General features: G+C 42.1%; 1 protein-coding gene across 1 annotated transcript in view; it reads left to right on the forward strand.

Moving 5' to 3' along the window:
* Positions 1-22,879, forward strand: part of LOC145395780 (ionotropic receptor 93a-like) — a 163,819-nt gene extending 140,940 nt beyond the window's left edge. Inside the window, exon 7 of the mRNA XM_080269317.1 lies at positions 22,601-22,879. Within this exon, the coding sequence (XP_080125443.1) occupies positions 22,601-22,879 (279 nt within the window). The remainder of the gene's footprint in view (positions 1-22,600) is intronic.
* Positions 22,880-23,871: the final 992 nt, after the last annotated feature.

Genomic DNA, 23,871 nt, shown 5'->3' on the forward strand with positions numbered 1-23,871 from the left:
GAATTTCCCACTCCTCTTACACCGTGAACAAAATTCTTCCTAGCGCTTATTTACCTACTGACTATGTTCTGTGACTTTCAACTTAGACTATTTTTCAATTTACATACCAACTTTACAGTAACTATACAATTGCTTTTATAGATGTACATGCTTTACGAAAAGAATGAGCATAGCAATAGCGTAACCACGTGAATTCAGGTCACTCGAAATCTAATTATTCACCTTTTATAATACTTCCAATATAACATATTACCCCTCTACATGTTATAGAGAGAGAGAGAGAGAGAGAGAGAGAGAGAGAGAGTGAGGTGGGATGGTGGTCCACTGGGAGACAGCTTATCCCATAATTGGTGGCTAAATTAGGAGCCACTGGGGAATATTCCACTCATCTTACACCGTGAACAGAATTCTTCCTAGCACTTACTTACTGAATGTATGTCGTATGACTTTCAACTTAGACTATTTTTCAACTTACTAACTTTACAGTAACTATACAATTGCTTTTATAGATGTACATGCTTTACGAAAAGAATGAGCATAGCAATAGCGCTACAACGTGACTTCAGGTACCGTCATTATTTTTTCAACTCAAAATCTAATTATTCACCTTTTATAATACTTCGAATATAACATATTACCCCTTTATATGTTAGACAAGTGCTTTCACCTTTTGCTAACTCACACCACGCCTAACACGAACACCACGTGAGCGTGTTGCCTCCCCCATACCACTCTCGCTTTCACGAATCTGTCTGCGCTCTCCCACCCCAACACTTTCACTTTCTACTGCCCTAACCATCCCCACACCACTACTTCCTGCCACAGAACACATAAAAGGAACATACCTGTGGAACAGTCGCGATGTGACGTCTGTCCCAGTCCCACGTGGCGATATCTTTTCCTTCCCCAGCCAGGAAAATACGCCACCATGTACTGCTTCCTCGTCCTCGTCCTCATCTGATGGTAGGTGTTGCTGCCTAGATGCAGCATGTGGTGCAGGCCGGCCGTCCCTTGCCCTCCTATATGTAATATATTTGACTTTCCTTGGGGAAGGGACCTCCTCATCACTGCTGCTGGTAACCTCCTCAGGCTGCACATAATCGACATCGAGGTTGTCATCGTCCATTGGGGAATCACTATCCCCTGTAAAGGTATCCAGGGCGACTTGTATCTCCTCCTCTGACAGCCCACGACGCACCATATCTGACCTGGGTGACTGCTGAGAGGTAAGTGGAGGATCAAGGGGTCTGGTGAGGTTAATCTGGGTCTAGGGGATTATCCGCCTGGTGGGGAGTAGGTGAGGCTTCCGTAGGTGGGCGAAACAGAAATCAGGCATGATTTTTGAAAAATGTGAAAATTATGCAACTTGCAATGTTGCCGCGTTAATTCACGTCGCTGGGACATGAGTGCACATCATGTGCGGACGTTAATTCACGTCGCCGGGACGGCGCAGGTTAATAAACTACTAGGTAAGCTCAATACCACCAGTTCTCAAGGGTTATACAAACAATAAAGTTCGAGTGGGAGGAAATGTGTATTACCAAGACCAAAAGGTAGAAATCTTCCCCAGCTACTTGCTTTACAGATTAAACCTGAATCAGTTGGCATATTGTTCAAAAAATATATCTCTATATGGTCCAAATATCAAATCCACAAAACTTAGCTCCTCTGCCCCAGTCCAATGTGTTTCTTCATAATCGTCCCTCTGAGCACAAATTTCACTGGTCCAGTCCTCTGACACTCCCGAACTTAACTTCCACACTGGGACCTTGACTCACTCATTGGGACTTTGACCTCCACGGCTGGACTTGGTCTCACTCACTGGTACTTAGACCTCCACACTTGGACCCACTAGAAGTTAATATGAATAATGAATAACTATTCTCCCCAATGCAAGTAATCCATTCACATGATCAGGAAGGTCTCATAATAAACATGAGTTACAACACTCGGCATCTCAAGTAATAACAGAATAACACGTGGCACTACAGACACATAGGTCTGCTCAAAATAATGCTTATTGTAGGGATAACAGAAAAAAGGTATTATAACAAATACAGTAAGCCTGAATATCTAACTCTAACCATGAAAATCATCACTGCATCAATATCATTGTCCCTCACGAAGTAACTACGTGAACATTAACTTACAACATAGCCCTAATAAGTACTGAATTGCAAAGTCATTCCAACACACTAATAAATAATTCGCAGTTCCTGGTCACCTGATACTTGGCCCACAAAAATCACAGATTTATCTGAGACTCAGACAGAACTCTGTAGCTAGCATTCTCTTGCTTCAGTTACACACTAAATAATAATATAAAGTATAATACACAAAAATATGGGAAATACCTCACCATTCAGCTAAAAAATACAGGGGAGGTGAGGGGGAAACTCGGGACTCGCTCTTCCAGTGGCTAAGGGCGTCATTGATACACACTTCCTGAGGAACGACAACACTTGATTCTACCCAAGTCCGTTTCTTAATTTCGTCACTATTATCGCTCGTGGGATATCACTATTCACGCTTCAACATACCAGACATAATATCAAATTACTTACAGAATTCCTTGGAGGGAGGGGGGGGAAGGATGACGACAGTACCGACCATCTGCCACCTATCACGGCCGGTGAGCGAGTGAAACACGCCAAAACTGCGTGATGCAAAGGGGAGGGGGGGAGGATGACGGCGTACGTAATTTAACATTTTTATTATTACAGACTCGTGATAGACTCAGTGTGATGTCTTTCCCCTTACAATCGATTACCCCCAAAAAATAACATTTTCTAGTTATAATAACTACTCAACACCTCTCTCTTTATACCCTTACATCGAAAAACAATAAAAATCATCGTGCTTTACATCACTTTGCGCACACATTCATTATGCTGGATTACGTGACTGAAGGCACATGTTCCCATCTCACTCGAGTTTTTTATTATAAAGAGACTTAATACTAGTAAATTACAGTAGGAAAAAAAATTGACTTAGCAACTAGGTAACTTAATCTATGTTCTGGTAACGTCCGCATGGAAACAGCCATGCCCAGGCCACACTCTATCACTTAACCGAACTTTTGGTCATATAAAATGAACTAGATACGACTCATTATCACTTCCGGGCACTACAACGGGACGCAGCGGGTTAAAGGTACCAGAGCCAACCCACCCCTTAATGACATCTTATGTTTCTGCCTGGAATTGTGCTAAGTCTGTTCTTCACTCTGCTAAAGATAATTTCATCCATACTAAATGCTCTCAATTCTCCAACTCAAATTCTTCCCGCTCCTTCTTGCACCTTGCCAAAAACCTTTCTAACAACTTTACCTCATCCTCCTTCCCTCCTTCTTTCTACTCCGATGACTCTGTAGCTATTTCTTCTACTGATAAAGCAGATCTCATTGCTCAGACTTTCTCCTCCAATTCCACCTTAGATGATTCCGGTGCTGTTCTTCCATCACTTTCCCCCTCTGACTTCCTCATGGCCGACATTAAAATTTCTTTAGCTGATATATATTCTGCCATCATTGGCCTTTATACTAACAAGGCATACAGGCCTTATGGAGTCCCTCCTGTTGTCCTCAGGCACTGTACTTCTGTGCTTACACCCTCCCTAGGTAAACTCTAGCATTTGTCTGCAAACTTGTATCTTTCTTTCTTGCTGGAAGTTTGCTCTCATTCAGCCAGTCCCAAAGAAGAGTGACCACTCCCAACCCTCCAACTATCGTCCAATTGCTTTAACTTCCTGTATTTCAAAAATTTTCGAGTCAATTCACAATAGAAAAATTTTAAGGCATCTTTCCTATCACAACCTTCTTTCTGATCGTCAGTACGGGCTCCATCAGGGACGCTTCACTGGCGATCTTCTCACTTAGCTTTCAGACTTCTGGTCATCTTCCTTTCGGGACTTTGGCAAAAGCTTTACCATCGTTGTTGACATCTCAAAGGCCATCGATCGAGTCTGGCATAATGTTTAGTTTAGAAACTGCCTTCTTACGGTTCTATCCTTCAGTCTGTGACCTCATCTATAGCTTGCTTTCTGGTCATTCTATATTGTAGACGGTCATTGTTCTTCTAGATCTATCAACAGTGGTGTTCCTCAGAGCTCTGTCCTGTCACCAACTCTCTTCCTTTTATTCATCAATGACCTTCTAAGCCAGCATTTCTTAACCTCTTCTGCCCTCAGCACCCCCTGTGGTAAAGTCTCATAGTCCAGCACCCCCATACATCAGGTTACTGGAACTACAGTTGCAACACTACTACAAGGGCAAAGTTAAGTGAAATACTACTTGACATTTTATAAGTTCTCTAAAAATAAAACATCAAGGATGCCAATACTAGGCAAAACCAACAAGAAAAAATAATAATGCGGCATTTTCCAGCATCCCCTAAAACTTATTTCAGCACCTCCTGGGGGAGCTAGCACCCCAGGTTAAAAGACACTGTTCTAAGCTGTACATTTATTCCTATGCACTCGCACACTGATGATTCCACCCTTCACCTTTCCATTCGGTTCCCGCAAAGTCCATTTCAGCAGTTACTTCAACAAACAAGGGATGAGGCTATGGCACACCTAATGTCTGATTTGGCTCGTATCTCTGACTGGGGTAAAAATAATCTTGTTATTAATGCATCAGAGACTCAGTTTTTACACCTAACAACCCGACACAGTCCTCCACAGGAGTACCCTCTAAGGTTTAATTTTATCCAGCTCAATCCTGGATGATTCTTGATAATGCTTGGAGTTTCATTCACTCAGGACTTATCTTGGAATGAACATATTGCATCTCTTGTAAAATCTGCTTCCAAGAGACTGGGTGTGCTAAGCTGACTCCGTACTTCCATTACCCCTGCACAGTTGTTGACTTTATACATGGGTTTTATTTGCCCCTGTGTAGAGTACAACTCTCAGGTGTGGGGAGGCTCCCCACATACAGCTCTTCTCATTGGGGTGGAGTCAAAGGCTTTTTGTCTCATTAACCTCACGTCCCGACCTATTTCGCACCTCTGACACCCCCCAATCCCGAGGTATTTTCAATTTTTTTTTTTTTTTTGGCTAAAACCTCCGCTTTTGGTGAGAAACATCGAAAATTCACAGAGAAATCGCTCATCTGAGGTTTAAAATACTCGATCCAGGTAGGAGTACCTCATTACCTGACTGGGTTTCCTAACAGGCTGGCACCAAAGAAAACGAGTTCTATGGGAGGGTAACTATTTCACACAACTCATAAATGGTATTTATTTATTTACTTGGTACGAATTTATATGTAGTATGAGAGTATATTGGTTTTCAAGCAGTAATATAGGCATTATAAGCATTGTTTCACTCACTAACTCATCACCATACCTGACCTTCTTTTGCCACATTACCTGATCATTATTTCTGACTGTTTCTTCTTCTAATGCTATGTAAACTTTGTCCTCCACATTGTCATCGATTGGGGAATCACTCTGGCCCTGAATGTCTTTATTGGCCAGGTCACTGGTAACAGGTGAATTGCCGAGACAATGGCGTGAGGGGGGGCGTGGGGAGGTTATGCAGTGTAAGGCATTGTCCCTGCTTGGCATCTTGTAGAGGAATAGAGGAAGGTGTCCCGTGTATACGTATGAAAAATCACGCGCAAAAATAGAAAATTGTGCAGATTAGGGACCTTTCAATTGCACGACGTACCAGTACGTCGCCGGGACTGGCAAATGCAAAATGTTGCAACCATCTGAAAATGAAATGAACGGATCTTGAATTTGGCTCTCTTTTGTATTGTTTTTGTGTTTTCTTGGAAGGAATTTTTTGTTGGCTCCTGGCCTTTGGTTCATTCTTTCTTGCATTAAAAAAAGTAAAAGAGATAGAAATAAACTTACCCTCACAATTAGAAGTAGTTGCAGTAAAGATTACTTACCCTCACAAGTAGAATTTGTTGCAGTAGAGATTAATACATCAGAAGGGATAATAATTGTGCCAAATTTATATATGCCACCCAAGACAAACACTTGGGATAGGAGTGAATATGAAGACCTGACAGAAATGGCAATTCGGAGTTTATGAACCCTACTATACAGAATGGAGGAAAAATCTGAAGGAATTATACTAATGGGAGATTTTATTACAAATATAAACTGAAATACTCTAGATGTAAATGCCATGAAGATGTTGGGATCAAAGTTTTTGGCTCTTATAAAGGAATTTTTTCTAGCACACCATGTAAAGGGGAACATCAGAAAAAGAGGACAAGAAGACTCCTCATTGTTAGATCTCATATTTACTAGGCAAGAAATTGAAATTGACAATATAATGTAACCCCCCCCCCATCCAGCAAAAGCGACCATGCAGTACTTCAAAAAGGGCAACTATCATGACCTAAAGAAGTACTTCAATGGTGCAGACTGGGAAATGGAGCTAAGAGGACAAGATATATATGTTATATATAAAAAATCTGTGATTTTTTCGAAACAAGAGTCCATATTTAAGAGGAGTAGACTGTTGCACCAGGAGGAGTAGATTGTAGCACCAGTCAAACAGGGCGGTACTCTGAAGGTGGGTGGAAATCTGCTGACAGGGAGTGCTGGAGATCCCATTTCATCAGCCCTTGGGACAAGTTCCTGACAATCCCTCTTTGGTGAACGTTTTTTAGTGTTTCAATACTGTAACACAGAAAGTAGGCCACCATGCTCTCCAAAACAAGTTTCCCTAACTGTCAGCACCAAACTACATGCACAATACACACTACACTTGCTTTACAAAATGAAAATAGAGAAGAAAAATGGCGGTATAAAAAAAGCCTCGGTGTCCCCCAGGAGGGGGGGTGAGCCATAAATGCCCCCACCATCCGCCCCTCTCCCGGTGACGAGTCAGTGGGATGCCTGAAACCACTGTCTGACTCACTTCTTCATTTCTGCACCATTCGCTGCTTTCTCTGTTGAGCACCACCTCTTCTTCTCTAAACCTCACCTTCTCTTCCTTACTGAGACTTACCTGTCTCAGGCAACTGAGAGCATACCCTTTCCTGTTTCCTCCTACTTTCTCTATACTCATTTCAAAGCCAAAGGTGATTGTTGTGTATGAGTACGCAACAACCTACCTTGCTTTCGCGTTCCTGAACTTGATTCTTCTAAACTCTCTACTCTGGCTTCGGCTTTCCTGTCATTCTCTGACTAAATATATCTGCACTGTTTACTTATCCCCAAATTCTACTGAATATTAAAAATTCCTCGGCTATCTTACTTCTACGATGGAAAGCATTCTATCTATTTCTCCTTTCTCTGAAATCTCCATTCTAGGAGATTTCAGTGTTCACCACCACCTCTCCTTTCACTGGTCCACAAAGTGAAGAAGCCTGCATCTTTTCTATCCTTAATGACCTAGAGCAGCTTGTACAGAACCCTACCCGTATCCCTGACAGCACTGGAGAGAGCTCCAACATCTCTGACATCTTCCTTACAACTAATCTTTCTGCTTATGCTGTTAATCTTTCCTCTCCATTGGGCTTCTTCAATCACAGACTTATTACCTTAACCTGTCCTATTGCTCTGGTACGACCTGTGGCCCCTCCAAACAAACTTTGATTGTGGCACTTTGGAGCTGCGGATTGGGAAGCCCTCAGGCAGTAATTTCTTGATTTTCCTTGGAATGATTATTGTTTCCATGGCTGGGAGCCATCTGAATGTGTCTTGCGCATTACGGAGGTTATTCTCTCGGGCACAGAAGCATACATTCTTGTCTCATATACTTTGACTAATGGAAGAAAGGCTTGGTTTAATCACTGTCGTTCTAATGCTGTCCGCAACAAGGACAGGGTCTATAAAAGATACCAGAGTCAACCCACCTCTTAATCACATTTCATGTTTCTGCCCAGAATCGTGCTAAGTCTGTTCATCACTCTAAAAAAAATTTCATCCGTAGTAAATGCTCTTAACTCAAATTCATCCCGTTCCTTCTGGCACCTTGCCAAAAACCTTTCTAACAACTTTACCTCATCCTTCCCTCCTCTTTTCTACTCTGATGACTCTGTACCTATTTCTTCTACTGATAAACCAGATCTCTTTGCTCAGACTTTCTCCTCCAGTTCCACCTTAGACGTTTCTGGCACTGTTCTTCCACCACTTCCCCCTCTGACTTCCTCATGACTGACATTAAATTTCTTCAGCTGACGTATTTTCTACCATCACTGGCCTCAATACTAACAAGGCACATGGGCCTGATGGAGTCCCTCCTGTTGTCCTCAAGAACTGTGCTTCTTTGCTTACACCCTGCTTAGGTAAGCTCTTTCACATTTGTGTGTCAACCTGTACCTTTCCTTGCTGGAAGCTTGCTCTTATTCAGCCAGTCCCAAAGAAGGGTGAGCATTCCCAACCCTCTAACTATCGTCCAATTGCTTTAACATCCTGTGCATGAAAAAATTTTCGAGTCAGTTGTTAACAGAAAAATTTTAAAGCATCTTTCTTACCACAACCTTCTTTCTGATAGTCAGTATGGGTTCCGGCAGGGACGCTCTACTGACGATTTTGTCACCTAGCTTTCAGACTCGTGGCCATCTTCCTTTCGGGACTTTGGCTAAATCTATGCCATTGCACCTGACATCTCAAAGTCTTTCGATCGAGTGTGGCATAAATCTTTAATTTCCAAACTGCCTTCCTACAGTTTCTATCCCTCTATCTGTGTCTTCATCTACAGCTTCCCTTCTGGTCGTTCTATAGCCGCTATTGTAGACGGCCGTCATTCTTCTCCCAGATCTATCAACAGTGATGTTCCTCAGGGCTCTGTCCAATGATCAACTCTCTTCCTTTTATTCATCAATGAACTTCTAAGCTGTACATCTAAACCTATGCACGAGTATGCTGATGATTGCACCCTTCACCTTTCCATTCGGTTCCTGCAACATCCATTTCAGCAGTTACTTCAACAAACAAGAGATGAGGCTATGGCACACCTAATGTCTCTCTTGGCTGGTAACTCTGACTTGGGTAAAAATAATCTTGCTGTTTTTAATGCATCAGAGACTCAGTTCTTACACCTATCAACCCGATAAAATCCTCCACAGGAGTACCCACTAATGTTTAATAATATCCAGCTCAATCCTGCATCACCCTTGAACATGCATGGGGTTTCATTCACTCGACACTTACAGTATCTTGGAAAGACCATATAACATCTCTTGTATAATCTGATTCCAAGTGATTAGGTGTGCTAAGCCGACTCTGTACCTTCTTTACCCCTGCAAGTTGTTGACCTTATACACAGGGGTTATTCACCCATGTTTAGAGTACAACTCTCATTTGTGGCGTGGCTCCCCACATACAGCTCTTCTCAATTGGATGGAGTCAAAGGCTTCTCATCTCATTAACTCTCCTCCTCTTACTGGCTCCTTTCAACCTCTGTCTGCACTGTTGCATCTTTCTCTTTTCTATCGCTAATTCAAGTGTCACTGCTCCTCTGAACTGTCTGATTGTATCCCTCCACCACTACAACGGGCATGTATCACCTGTCTAACAACAACCTCTCATCTCTTTTCCGTCCAACTCTTTAATGTAAGAGTTAACCGTTTCTCCGAGTCCTTCATTTTGCAACAGGTCACCTCTGGACCTGTCTCCCTCTGTTTGTAATTCCTACTTCCAATGATATCCAGTCTTTCGAACGCTGTGTCCAGGCATGTCGAAATGAACGGATCTTGAATTTGGCTCTCTTTTGTATTGTTTTCTTTTTCTTGGAAGGAACGGTTTGCGGGCTCCTGGCCTTTGGTTCCTTCTTCCTTGCATAAAAAATGTTACTATGTCCCACTGCACAAAGACACAGAAATGACGATAAAGAACTGGTTCAATACTAACTGTAAAAATGCAAAAGAGAAAGGAGATTTGCTGTGGATGAGATACAATCGACCTAAAGTGAAAGAGCATAAAACAACCACAATCTGTTTATCTATCTATCCATCTATTGCCAGAAGCCTTAATCCCGTTCCCGTTAAGGGTGGTCAAAAACAAATCGCCTCCATAATGCCCTGTCCCACGCCATTTCACTGCCCTGCTTCTAGCTCAAACCCCCCTCTCTCATATACCTCTCCTTTCCATCCCTCCATCTCATCCTTGGCCTCCCCCTCAATCTATCCCCCCCCCCATCTCACTCACATACACTCTCCTCGTCAGTCTCTCATTCTCCATACTCTCCACATGGCCAATCCACCTCAATGGTTTTCTCCTAACGCTTCCTATCACATCCACATCCACACCACAATGCTCCTTCACTTCCTCATCCATTAGTCTGTCTCTCCATGTGAGTCTACATGCTCCTCTCAAATAACTTATTTCCACTGCTCTCACTTTTGACTTCTGTTCCTCCAACAAGGTCCAAGCTTCACTTCCATACATTAGAGCTCCTATCACAATACTGTCATGGTAACTTTTTCACTTCCCTGTTCCTTATCACTGTTTTCAAGGAACCAGCAACGTTTCTTCCTTGTTGTACCTTTTCAAGCACTTCACCCTCTAAACTTCCATCCTTTCTCATCACACTACCCAAGTACTTAAACGCACTCACATTTTCCACTTCCTCTTCATCCAACCTCACTACATTCACTGACTTCACTTCTCTTGAAGACCATAACTTTACTCTTCCCTACATTCACCTTTAGATTCCGTTTCTTACCTACTCTCCCAAACTCATCCACCAAACCTTGCAGCTCCCTTTCGTCTTCATTTAACAACAGTATATCATCTGCAAACAACAGTACAGGGAGTTTCCAAACACTGCCCTCTCTCATTAGGGCCGCTCTATCATCCACTGCCCTACCTTGTATCTCTTATAACCCTATCCATATACAGATTGAACAACCATGGAGACATGACACATCCATGTTTCAATCAAATCTTCAAATAGAAGAATTCACTCAGTTCATTATCCACACACACTGCAGTCTTAGCACCCTCATACATACTCCTTACGGTATTCACCAACTTCTCATCTACTCCATATATTCTTAATACCTTCACAAAGAAGTTCTTACCCTTCTCAAGAAAATTTTCCACTAAAGATCTAAGAATGGATATCTAATCTATACAACTTCTTCTCTTCCTAAAGCCTCCCTGTTCTCCAAATAATTCTCGTTAGTTCCTTAACTCTGTCAATAAGTGTCCCACCGTATACTTTACGTATTACACTAAGAAGACAAATGCCCCTATGATTACCACATACTTCTTTTTCCCCTCTTCCTTTGCACAGGGAAATAATTATGCCTGACTTCCAATCCTCCGGGACTCTACCTTCCTCCCAGGCCAATCTACACATCTTCCACATCCATTCTACTATTATCTCTCCCCCATACTTCAGCATTTCACCACACACTCCATCAATTCCTGGGGCTTTCCTCATTTTAAATTTCTTCATTGCTTCCACAACTTCCATCCTACTGATACAACTACAAGCAGGCAAGAAATGATTATACAAGGATAAGGAGAGAAGCTCAAAGGCAGTTTGGGGAAGACATTGTTAATAAAGGTACCGATCAGCAAAAGCTGTTTTACAACTATATACAGAATTATTGTGGGCCAGGGGTTACCAAGTTACACGGAAGGCCGATGGGGTCCTGGCAGACCCAAAAACTTAATGGTGGATTTCTGCCATATAGAAGAAGTCATATCTACTAAACATGATACATATATTGCCCAGGAAATGGCACGTGAAGCCAACCCACCAAGTGTTCCTTTTGTTTTGTTTTTTTATTGTTTTAATAAAAGTATTTCATTTAATCAGAATGTTATTATATTCATTATGGAATTACTGCTCCAACACTTACTTGAATGTCTGATTGTCAGTATCCTTGGAACAGGTTCTCAGCATAATAACAAGTTCATGTACAGTATAAAGTAAATTAGCATGATCATAAAATAAATATTACATAAATATAAAGAAAACAATTTTATCATGAGAAAACAAATAAATGATCAGTACATATCTCATAAATACAAAGAAAAGTGACATCTACAAAGAGAAAACAAGAGAAAAACTATTCTTATCATGTTAATCATCAGCGTCGGATACAGATAAATCATCGTCTGAATCATTTTCTTCTTCTTGGTTACCGTCTGTCAACGCCATTGAGAAGTAAAACTTTGATACTGGTATTGACATTGTCCTTAATATTTATAATCTGAAATATCTGAAAATATATGTATATATATATATATATATATATATATATATATATATATATATATATATATATGTATATATATATATATAAATCGTCACATGAAAGGCCAGGTGGGGTCCCGGCAGACCCCAAAAACATTTATTGTAATGTCATTCCTAAATGGTGCGAGATTTTTTGCTCAAATTGTGTGGAAAAAAAAATCTACAGTAAAAGTCATGGGGGGCCAGGTATTGACAATAAAATATGGTATAATGGCAAATTTTAAAAACATGCTGGGGTCCACAGGGACCCCATCAGCTCACGAAGGGTAGATAAAATACAATCTATCATGCATGAGAAGAAAATCTGTATCAATGACGAAGATATTTGTGAAGTACTAATCAAAATTTTCCCGTCAGTTTTTGCTGAATAAAGTACATTTGTGAGAGATGAAGACGAACAAGCATGCCCACACATATTGACAAAAATACATATAACAAAACAAGAGGTCCAGGAAGAAATGAGGAAATTAGACAGGGGAAAAGCCAATGGCCCTGGCAAGATTTCGTGTTGGATATTAGAGGAATGTGCAAAAGAGCTAAGCAGACCATTACAATTAATATTCAGAGAATCCTTAAGACAGTGAAAACTACATGATATATTTGAAAGAAAGCAAACATTGTCCCCCTTTTCAAAAAAGTAAATATACAAAATCCACATAACTAACAACCAGTATCACTGACCAGTGTCGGAAGCAAGATGTTAGAAAAACTGATATGAAGAATTTGGTAAACCACCTGGAAAAACGCAATATGATAACAGAAAGACTGTTTGGTTTTAGAAAGACTTGCAGAAATAGTACAGAAAAGAGATGGCTGGGTAGATAGCATATATTTGGATTTCAAGAAGACATTTGACAGAACCACGCAAAAGACTTTTATGGAAACTGTACAGTCAAGGAGGAATCCAAGGTAAACTGTACGATTGGATGCAAGATTTTCTCAGTAAGAGAGGAATGAGAACAGTGCTAAGGGGAAATTACTCATCACTGAGAGAAGTGACAAGTGGAGTTCCGGAGGGCTCGGTGCTGGCACCAATTATATTTTTAGTATATAAAAATGACATAGACAACAACACTGGAAATGGAAGCTACCTAAATGTGTTTGCTGATGATGCAACAATGCAAAGGTAAAATACAAACACAGACACTTGCAAAAAGCTACAAGAGGACTTAAATATGCTTCATGAATGGAGCAATAGATGGCAAATGGAATTCAATATGGACAAAAATCAGGTAAAAAAATATAAAAGTGAAAAAAAAAAAAAAAATAGACTGGGACTATGAGTTAGGAAGTTCAACCCTACACACATCAGAAAGGGAAAAGGAATTAGGAGTGATTATCAATAACAGACTATCACCAGCTGACCACATACTTTAAATAAAAAAGTAAGAAACATGTACACACTGCTTGCTAATATAAGGGTAGCATTCACATATATAAATGAAGACATCCTGAGAAAGATAATAACATCAATCAGACCAACTTTAGAGTACGTATCAGTAGTCTGGAATCCACATCTTAAAAAAAAAACACATATATAAGAGTGAAAAGATACAAAGGGCCGCCACGAGATTGGCAACAAGTTTAAGGGACTTAAACTATGAAGAAAGACTCGAAAAGTTAAACCTACCAACATTACAGGAGCGAATGAAAAGAGGAGACATGATTATGGTTTATAAATGCATCACAGGAAAAAGAGACAATAGATGTAAATGAGTATATTACCTATGGGGAAGCAGTGTTAAGTTGGCACTTTAAATACTTTACAAGTAGAGAGGTAATAAGAACGGAAGGAAATTCAGTTTCTCAATAGAGCAGTTGATCAGTGGAATGCACTACCTAATAAAATAGTGTGTGCCAAAATAATTCATAAATTTAAAGACATGTATGATAAAAATGGTTCAAAACACGGGACAGTACGAGCCTGACTCATTCCTGTAAAGACACAACTAAGAAAAACACACACACACACACACACACACACACACACACACACACACACACACACACACACACACACACACACACACACTATCGCCTCTCCTTGCTACAACAGGACAATAAAAATCATTACTTGTCTGTGGCATCCCAGCTCTGCTTATAGGTCTGGTAACAGTGTGTGTTATAAAGAGCTATGAATATCAACCTTTAATACTATAATTATGTTAAATAACCAGCATGTAAAGAGAGAACCTTATTGTAAAACGGATATATAACTGACCAATTTCTGTGTTATTTTTCTCTCAACACTACTTAGTGATCAAGTTATTTTAATTATAATAGTCTTGTTACTCCATCTTAACCAGTTGTTGTTAACCATCCAGTGACGATTCCACATGAAACATTAAACAGTTTTATTCACGTATAAGACCTGTTGTGTCCGGAATCATCTACGAGCACAGGTAGTTGACACTTCCTCGACAAAGCAATTCAGGGTTATGCCAGACCTGACATTGTGGTAGATTGAATATTTCTCCCAGTTTCAAAGCCTATCCTTTTCCCCTCGAATTAGGTGTAGTTCCTTTTATGTGCCCGTTTCGCAGGTGGGGGAGGTCAATGGAGAGAGCCTTCATCTCTGCTATATTTTCCTCTCACTAATTAAGTAACAACTTAAAGTATATCTGGTAAATTCATTCATGATATCTCTGAGGTACAGGTCATAAGACCTTCTGAGGTAGTACTTCTTCTTGGAAAGCCCTCCCCCCTCTCCCCACTGAAGTGGTTCACCTTGACATGGTGGCAGGGCTTGAAGCGTGGTTGGCAGTGCCACCTGCTCTGGAGGTGTGTCTACCTCATGGACCAAGCACCCCGTACATCACTGTTGGAGGAGGCCTGCTGGCGATGTTAGTCCCTGGACATTTGCCATCTAGGGAGGGACTGTTCTCTCCCCATATGTTTGCCATGCTTGGCATCCCATAATGCTGGGAAATGGGAGTGCTAGGGGTTGAGTGATGCTGCACAATGTGCCCTGCAGCTAGCATTACACCTCTTTGGTTCCTTGTTCTGGCTAGACGAGTGGCCTGATTGGGCCCGACCAGGTCAGTCAGCTGATCATGCGTTGCCTAGGGGCAAGTGGGCACTGGGGGGACTGGTGGCTCCTATCATCCTGGAGTCACCCTTGCCCAGGTCCCCCGGTGGTTACCCACGTATACTCTCCTGCTGCGTCTGGAGTCACAGTGACGTTTTCATGGCATAAGACCTCCCTTTGTTGGGCTCCATGGTGTGTGGAGTGGTGTGGGAATAAAGATTTTTTGGCAGTGTATGTGGATTCCTCAAATAACATGTTAACAACATGGCCTCTGTCCCTGGACTTTCCTTAGGATCCGCCACTCTCATAGCCACTCTGGAGCCTTTCCAGACCCCTAGAGACTTTCTTCCTTTGCCCCAGCATCCTACTGTGACTAGGAAGGGGTCACGTCTGGTTGGTTTGGCTCTGGGGTTTCGCCCAAGAGACATAGTTCCAAAATCCTATGCAAAGTATCTGGCAATGAAGAACCCTGTGGGTGGCTCAATACTAGATATTGACATTTTCAATCTCCACCATGGTACCCTCTCTGTTTGCAGTGGGGAACCTAAGATCTGTTCCCAGGGGGATGGAGACATGGTTATCAAGGTGTCCTCCCCAGAAGAGAGTGCCCACTTACAAGCACTGACTTCTTTTTCTGGTGCTGCAGGTGCCTGTGCTAAACATGCCACTTTTAACAGATTACAAGTGTAGTTTTTTCACGTGACCTCCTCCGCTACCGAGTGGCACAGCTGTTGGAGGAACTGCGATCTTCTGGTGTGGCAGCTGTTGAGCGACTACATAAGAAAATCGATGGTGTCATGACCCTGACTCCTACCTTGTTCATGACTTCCAACAGGTTGACCTTACCTACTTCTGTGAAGCCGGCTTGCCTGTCACTTCCTGTGAAGCCATACATGCCCACCCCAAAGAGATGTTTCCACTGTCACGGATATGGACATGTCAGCCGATTTTGCCGCCGTGCACAGCAAGCCTTCCAGGTGTGTGTGTCTCCTGTGGTGGACTATGCCATACCAGTGATTGTCCAGGGCCACTTAAATGCTATCACTTTGGCGGTCCTCATGCTGTAAATTCTAGAAACTGCTTTTGCTACTACCTAGAAAAGGAGATTTTGTCAATTCGAACACTTGAAAAGGTTTCATTTCTTGAGGCTAAGAAAAGAGCTCAGACTCACTTCTTCCAGCCCGGGGTTTCTTATGCTGCTGTCCTTTCTGGAATGCCAGCTAGTGCACTGCCCTGTGTCTCAGAGATGGCCTTGACCGAATGCAGAGACCACTCCATCACCTAGCGCTTTGGCGGATGTACATGTTGACGTGACTCCTTTTCCGCCTTGTGCAGTATGCCTGAGGCCCCATCTATATCTGGCAAACGTCACCGTGGTTCTTTCGAGTCCTCTGAGCCTGAAGACCGGCCACCAAATGTCTTTGTTGTCGAATCTTGTGCCGACCTCTCTTTTGTTCCCTCCGCCACGGAGGCTGAGGGGTCTAACCAGGTTGAAGCTTCACCTAATTATTTGGTCTCCATTGCCCAACCTTTTGTCGACCTCTCTCCTGCTCTCTCTGCCGCAGAGGCTGAGGGGTCTTACCAGGTGGAAGCTGCAGCTAATGGTTCGCCTGTGGTCAGGTCCTCACCTTGGGATGGTGTTGGACAGACCCTTGTTGCTTCAGTTGTGAAACATTCAATGTCGTCCTCACAGGGCTCTAATCCTGTGAACATTCCTTCCGCTTCTGGGGCTTCTGATGTTAGCACTGGCCATCCTACATCACCCAAGGTGGCCTCCAAGACACTTTCCAAGCCACCTTCCAAGCCAAGAATTATTCTGCCTTAGAGAGGGAGTGTTGTAAAACTTTCCTTTTCCTCGTCCTCACGTTTGCCTACGGATGTTGGACATAGGGTGAGGGTTCCTGGTGCTGGGCAGTCTCTTCCGAAGGGCCTCACTAAGCGTTAATCCAAACCCATTCGCTTGTGAGGAGGTGTACAGTCCCGCATGTAATCATCATCATCCCTCCACTTTGGGTTCTATCATCTAGTGGAACTGTCGGGATTTAATGCTAGCTATGAAGAACTGTGTCATCTCGTTTCTCAGTTTACTCCTTTGTGCATGTGCATCCAGGAGACAATGGTAGGAGATGCTGTTCCTTCTGGTCATTCTGGCTACTATGCCCTTTATTCTGATCCTGTGCTGGTCCAAGGTCGACATGGAGGTGCTGCTATTTTCCTTCTCCATGATATTCCATGTAGTCATATGGACATCTTCACTCCCCCGCAGGCTGTTGCTGTCTGGATGTTTTTACGTCAGCAGTATACAGTTTGCAGCATTTATCTTCCTCCTAGTGCTACTCTTGAAAGGATGGATTGGGAATGCCTTATTCGTTGCCTTCCTTCTCCTTTTGTTACTAGGAGATATGAATGGTCACCATCCACTATGAGGATACAGTAAGGCCAACTCTAGGCATGTTATGCTGGCCTCTTTAGTGAAAAATGTGGAGTTCGGCATTTTCAGCTCTGATAAAATGACTTATTTCCGTAGCTAGACTGGAACTTTTACTGCCAATGATTTGTCCTTATGCTCAGCTGATGCTGTTTTAGATTTTACCTGGGGTGTGTTGCCAGACCTGTATGGCAGTGAACATTTTCCATTACTCCTAACTGCTAATGCAGGTGGACCCTAGCCTCGTCTTACTCGCTGGGTTCTGGATAAGGCTGACTGGCCATGATTCAGAGAATTAAGTTCCATTTCCCTTTCTGTCAATGACTTGCCTGTCTTACTGAAGAGGTGTCATATTTCACTGATGTGTTGCACTCAGCAGCCCTGTTATCTGTTCCAAGAACGAGGGGTCAATATCCTTAACGTCCAGTTCCTTGGTGGAACTCTGATTGCAGTTCTGCAGTGAGAGCCAAATGAGCCACCTTCTCTGGACTTCGTCACCATGGGGATCCTTAGTATTTGATGGCATATCAAAGGGCACGAGCTTATATGAGGCGGGTTATAAAGGAGGCCATGTGTTCATCCTGGAAGGGTTATGTTTCCTCCATTAGTTCGAGGACTTCCCTCACTCAGGTGTAGAACCGGGTAGGGAATATGTAAGGAAATTTACTGTTCCAAACCCTCCTGTTTTATCTGCAGCAGGTGAAACTGTGGATGATCCTTTCACTGTTGTAGAGTTTTTTGTTGATCATTTTGCCAGTGTATCACAGAAGGATGCAGATACGCCTTCGGCTTGCCACCGCCAGCACGTAGAGTTTCGTGGTCTCAGTTTTGCCTCTTCTGGGGGAGTCTTATAATGTTCCCTTTTCCATTTCTGAACTCCAGGCGGCACTGTCGGAGTGTCATAATTCCTCTCCTGGTTCTGATGATATTCCATATGCCTTTTTATGTCACGCATCAAATGAGTCCCTATTGTTTTTGTTTTCATTATTTAGTACGATCTGGTGTTCTGGTGAAATACGGCTCGTTGGGGTGTTGCTGTAGTCATCCACATCCCCAAACCAGGTAAGAATCACCTACAGGTGATGAATACTGGACTATTTCCCTGACTTCTTGTATATTTAAAGTTCTGAAAAAGACAGTCAATGTTAGGCTTGTGTGGTTTTTGGAGAGAGATGACTTCTTATCCTCTGCCCAGTATGGTTTTCAAAAAATGTGATCTACCTTTGATGCATTACTGTCCTTGGAATCTTCTGTCTGTGAGGCTTTCTCCACTAACCAACGCCAGATCACGGTCTTCTTCGATCAGGGGAAGGCATATGACACTGCCTGGCATCATGGCATTTTACTTTCACTTCATGAGTTTGGTCTTCGTGGGCATTTGCCTGTTTTTAGTCAGCAATTTTTGTCTAACCATTTTTTAAGGGTCCAAGATGGAGGAGTGATTTCCAATTCTCATGCACCAGAAGATGGTGTACCACAGGGGAGTATCCTTATTGTTATACTCTTTACAGTGGCCATCAGCAGCGTAATCAGTGTAGACCTACTTCCTGAAGGTGTATGAGGCTCACTATGTCGATGACTTCTCATTTTCCTTCACTGCATCTCGAATGTCTCTGATAGAAAGGAAGTTGCAGCTGGCTCTTAATAGAATTTCTGACTGGGCAGAGTCTCGCAGCGTCCGTTTTCCCTTAACAAAAACAGTGGCTAATCATTTTTGTTGTCTTCAGGGGTTCACCCAGACCCTTAATTGTGTCTCTGTGGTCAGAGAATATCTTGTGTGGAAGAGACAAAATTTCTGGGTCTTCATTTTGATATACGAGAAACCTGGGTTCCTCATATTCGTTAAGGTGGCTTGTCTTAAAGCTTTGAGTCTCTTGAGGGTTTTGGCTCATACCTCTTGGGGTGCTCACTGTCAAACCCTCTGTCTCTTGCACAGGTCTCTTATTCTTCCTAAACTTGAATATGGGTGTGAAGTCTACTCCTGTACAACAGATGCCCGTGTCCAGTTGTTAAATTTTGTGCATCATGCTGGTGTACATCTGGCATTGGGGGCATGCAGGTCATCCCTGATTTCAAGTTTTTTGGTGGATGCTGGTGTACTCCCTTTGGATTTGCAGTGCTAGTCGTTGATGATGAGGTGCTGGTATCATCTTCACCGCATTCTGAACTTAATTTCTAGTGCCATCGTCTCCCAGGATTCACGATCTTCTGTTTATGAGACCCGTCCTAGATTCTCGAAGACCTTTGGTTAAAGGGTCTGCTCTGTTATGATTGTCCTCTCTGTTGCAAGACTGGCAGTTTGTCCACATCGGATCTCAAGGGTGTGTATTTGATTACTCCCTGGTATGACATATTTTTTGGTAAAAAAAAAGGGCTCACTTCCCTCTCAGGTGTCCCTCTCTCCCTTTTTAAAGCATGCCTGCACTCATGAGGGTTCTGTCCCGGACTATACTGACTGGTCTAAGACTGATACTGGAGTAGGCTTTGGTGTTGCCTTCCCTTCCATTGGTAGTGGCGGTAGCCTTCCTGGTATTACTTCAGTGTACTGTGTACGGCAGAACTGACTGTGATTTTATATGCTCTCAAAATCATTTCTACTCTCCCCCAATCTGTTTTTGTAATTTTTAGTGACTCCCGTAGTGTCCTTGCTGCACTGGAGTCTTTTAATGCATCCCACCCATTGGTTTTATGAATTTTAGAGTGGCTTTTTCTTCTTGGCCATCGTGATCGTCATGTGGACTTCCGTTGGGTTCCCGCACATGATGGTGTGGTGGATAATGAGAGGGCAAATACAGCTAGCTAAAGCTGCGTCTTCTCAACAGCCCCAACAGACTACCCGCTTCCTGCTTCTGATGTAAAACCTTACTTGTGGTACACGATTAGTACATGTTGGCTGAGACACTGGGATGGAGTTGCTCATAATAAGCTAAAAGAAATCTTTCAGAGAGTCGTTGTGCCGAGGTTTCTCCCCTCCATGCCTTGGCGATTGGAGGTGGCTTTTGCCAGGCTTCGTATTGGGCACTCTCGGCTTACACATGGGTTCCTGATGAGTGATGGGACCCAACTGTACTGTGATGATTGCCTTGTTCCCCTTACAGTCCGTAACTTGCTGGTCGAGTGTCCAAGTTGGGGGGACCTCGGTCAGAGATTCCTCTATAAGCATAAGGGAGAAGATGGTGCCTCCTGTCTGTCCTCGATGCTTGGGGAAGCCACTATTTTACTGATGTTATTAATTTTCTTCAGGAGGCGGACCTTCTTCCACTTTTATAAATAGTTAATATTTTATACTTTTGTTATTTTCAGTGATTTTTTCTTACTAACAGTTATTAACTTTATTTTGAATATGCACATTTTATTTGCAGAGTTTTTTACATTGTTGTCCGGCGGCATTATGACCCTGGCAGTTGCGCCGCCAGATTTTAATTATATTCAATCAATCGATGAATCAACACCCCCCCCCCTCTCTCTTTCTGCTTCTGCTTAGGAAACATATTCCTATATTGTGTTATCCCAGCGATCTTATAGGCGAAAATTGTTGAAGTTTACTTATACAATGACTATATTTGGGAGGCATAAATGGTAAGAGTTTTCTTTGATGACCAAAATATGCATTTGTAATGCACAGGCATTTGTAATGCATTAATTAGGCATTTTATTGGCACAAACTAATAAATGACGGATTTTGCAAGAAGTGTTAGCAGGTTGTTCCAGTGGCTGTTCATGTGAACGTAGGAGCAGGTTTGTAAACAGACAGTTTTGTTAGTCTGTGGCAGGTGACCCTTGAAAACGTGACATATACTTCAAACGTAGCGCAATCTTATTTTCTGAAATTTATACCTGTATCCCCCCAGTAACAGTGGAGATACATAGGAGTATATCAGATGGCTCCATAGTCCTATATAGGCATATGTACCGAATAATTGTCACCATCAAAAGTTCAGAACATGATAATAATGCCTAAAATTTACAGATTAATAAGAATTTTGAAGATTGTTAGCATTTACTTGTGTACAGGTAATGTGCTAAGGTTCATGCTTGAACCAGAGCTATTTGACTTATATGAGATAATCAGTTCTACAGAAGACTCCGTTCAGCGATTGAAGACCAGTGTTTTACATATTTTTACTGAATGTAACTTGAAAATATATTACCATTCATATTTTTAAAAAGTGCCTATTTATATTTTCACCTTGTAACAATGTAGCAAACATTCTTTTTAGATGAATTAAATAGTATCTAATGTAGAATTTTGTATCATTAAAAAGTATTAGCCTCCATTTCATTGCACTAAGATATCCATTTTGTGTTTGCGAAATACTGCGCCAATTATCGTATTTGTTCGACTCACATGCACTGTATCATTTCCACAGAATATAAAAACGATAAACGGGGGACGAAGAATACGATCTGAAAAATAAAGAAGTAATTCCTCACGGTGCGGCCTAACTGTTCAAAAGCATGCTGCACAGGGATAAGTAACGACCACATTGTTATAGGCCACATTTCGGTATATCGAAACATTACAAACAGCCCGATAAAATGTGGTGATGGTACCACTGAGTACGAGGGGGCGGCACAGTATTCTTAGCTGTTGCCTAAACTATAGTCCACCCAACCACTTTATTTTGAATGACAGACAGGAGTGACCAGCCTACATTGATGCATTATATTTGATGATTTTGCTTTATCAGAGTTGTAGGACAAATTGTTAAATCGATTCTCAACATGTATTGTCATTATACGCTGTGCATGTACCGCTATGCATGTACAGTAACGGGTAACTATGCATAAATTCAATATGTCTAATGCATTAGAACACAGAAGAGTAAATATACTGTTATAACACTATTGGTTAAGAGATTCCTACAAGGTTTACATAAAAACTAAAACATTTACTACATTGGGACCTGACGAAGATTATTTAAGTTCTTCCATGATTCACTATTGGAACTTTCTGTTTTCAGGCTGGTCTGTATGAGCAGTGGAAAAAGGAAACACTAGAAGCCGCTGCACGTGAAAGTCGAATGAAACAGAGGGAAGAAATAAAACAGCAAGGACAAGATGGAGCAGAACACAGCCAAACTAATTTCAGGAGTCTGTCTATTAGCCATATGAAGGGACCTCTGCTGCTTTTACTGGTGGGCATCACCCTGGGCAGTGTGGCCTTTGTAGTGGAGAGGCTGCTGGTGTCGGAGCCTCACCCTTTCCCTATACCTGGACCTACGAGACTAACAGTAGACTGATAAATTTTCCATATGACTCCCGCATGCAGATTTTTTTTTTTTTTATTGATATAAAACAAGCCCATAACATAATTTAGTATCTGCCCTCTTCAGCCTTAGGGCATCATTACTGTTGCATTTATACTATTAGTAATCATTTGGAGGGTACATGAATAATGTAGAAAAGGCGTCCAGGGGTACACAGTGTATTAATATTGTATTTTTAACCCAAAGGGAAAAAAAAAACTAGTGCACAAGTCCATTGACTCTCATGAGATGCATGTAAAGTCAGATTCAGAAAAAAAATAAAAACAAAGAAATTTTATCTTTCTATATACCTAGGCTGTTTCCCCCAAGGAACGGGAGGTAGGAAAGACAGGACGACACACTCCCACTTTACTCACCCACTCAAACACAATCATTCGCATCATAGCCCCAAGGGGAGAAGGGACAGATCTTCACCGCACCACACCGCACGAGAGTCAACTGCGCAGTGCAATCAGTGACATCCGCAGCAGGGCCGACAGCAGAGCTGGTTTACCCCTGCCACATCATAATGGACCCATTCCCTTACCCGCGTCTGACCTGATCAACTGCTCAAACCAAATGCGGGAGAATATCCCCTCAGGGCTGCGTCATCATATATTCATTCACATTTTCTCTCCAGTCATGTCTATCACGCGCAGCCACTCATGTGAAATACTCGAAGTAATTTACATTATTTTTCTTCACTTCTCTAACAACTCGTAACAGAAAGGTGTTATATTAACTATTCTTGGTACTCATAGGCAATGGATATATTATAAAGTGAAAGCGATATGACCCTAATTCTTAACGTACTTTTTACCGTTTTATTTATAGCAGAACATACAAATGAGTTCTTTTTTCTTCTCGCTTCATGCATTGAAAGGGTGACAGTACAGCAAGTTAGAAATGTATTGTTGACATTTGACGAGCCACTTATCAAGAGAGGTATTAAAAAAGGAAGCCTTCATGATGTGGCACCGATATAA

Source organism: Coenobita brevimanus, chromosome 33, assembly GCF_032717465.1.
Source record: "Coenobita brevimanus isolate Jiangsu-jjx chromosome 33, ASM3271746v2, whole genome shotgun sequence".
In the NCBI taxonomy this organism is placed as follows: Eukaryota; Metazoa; Arthropoda; class Malacostraca; order Decapoda; family Coenobitidae; genus Coenobita; species Coenobita brevimanus.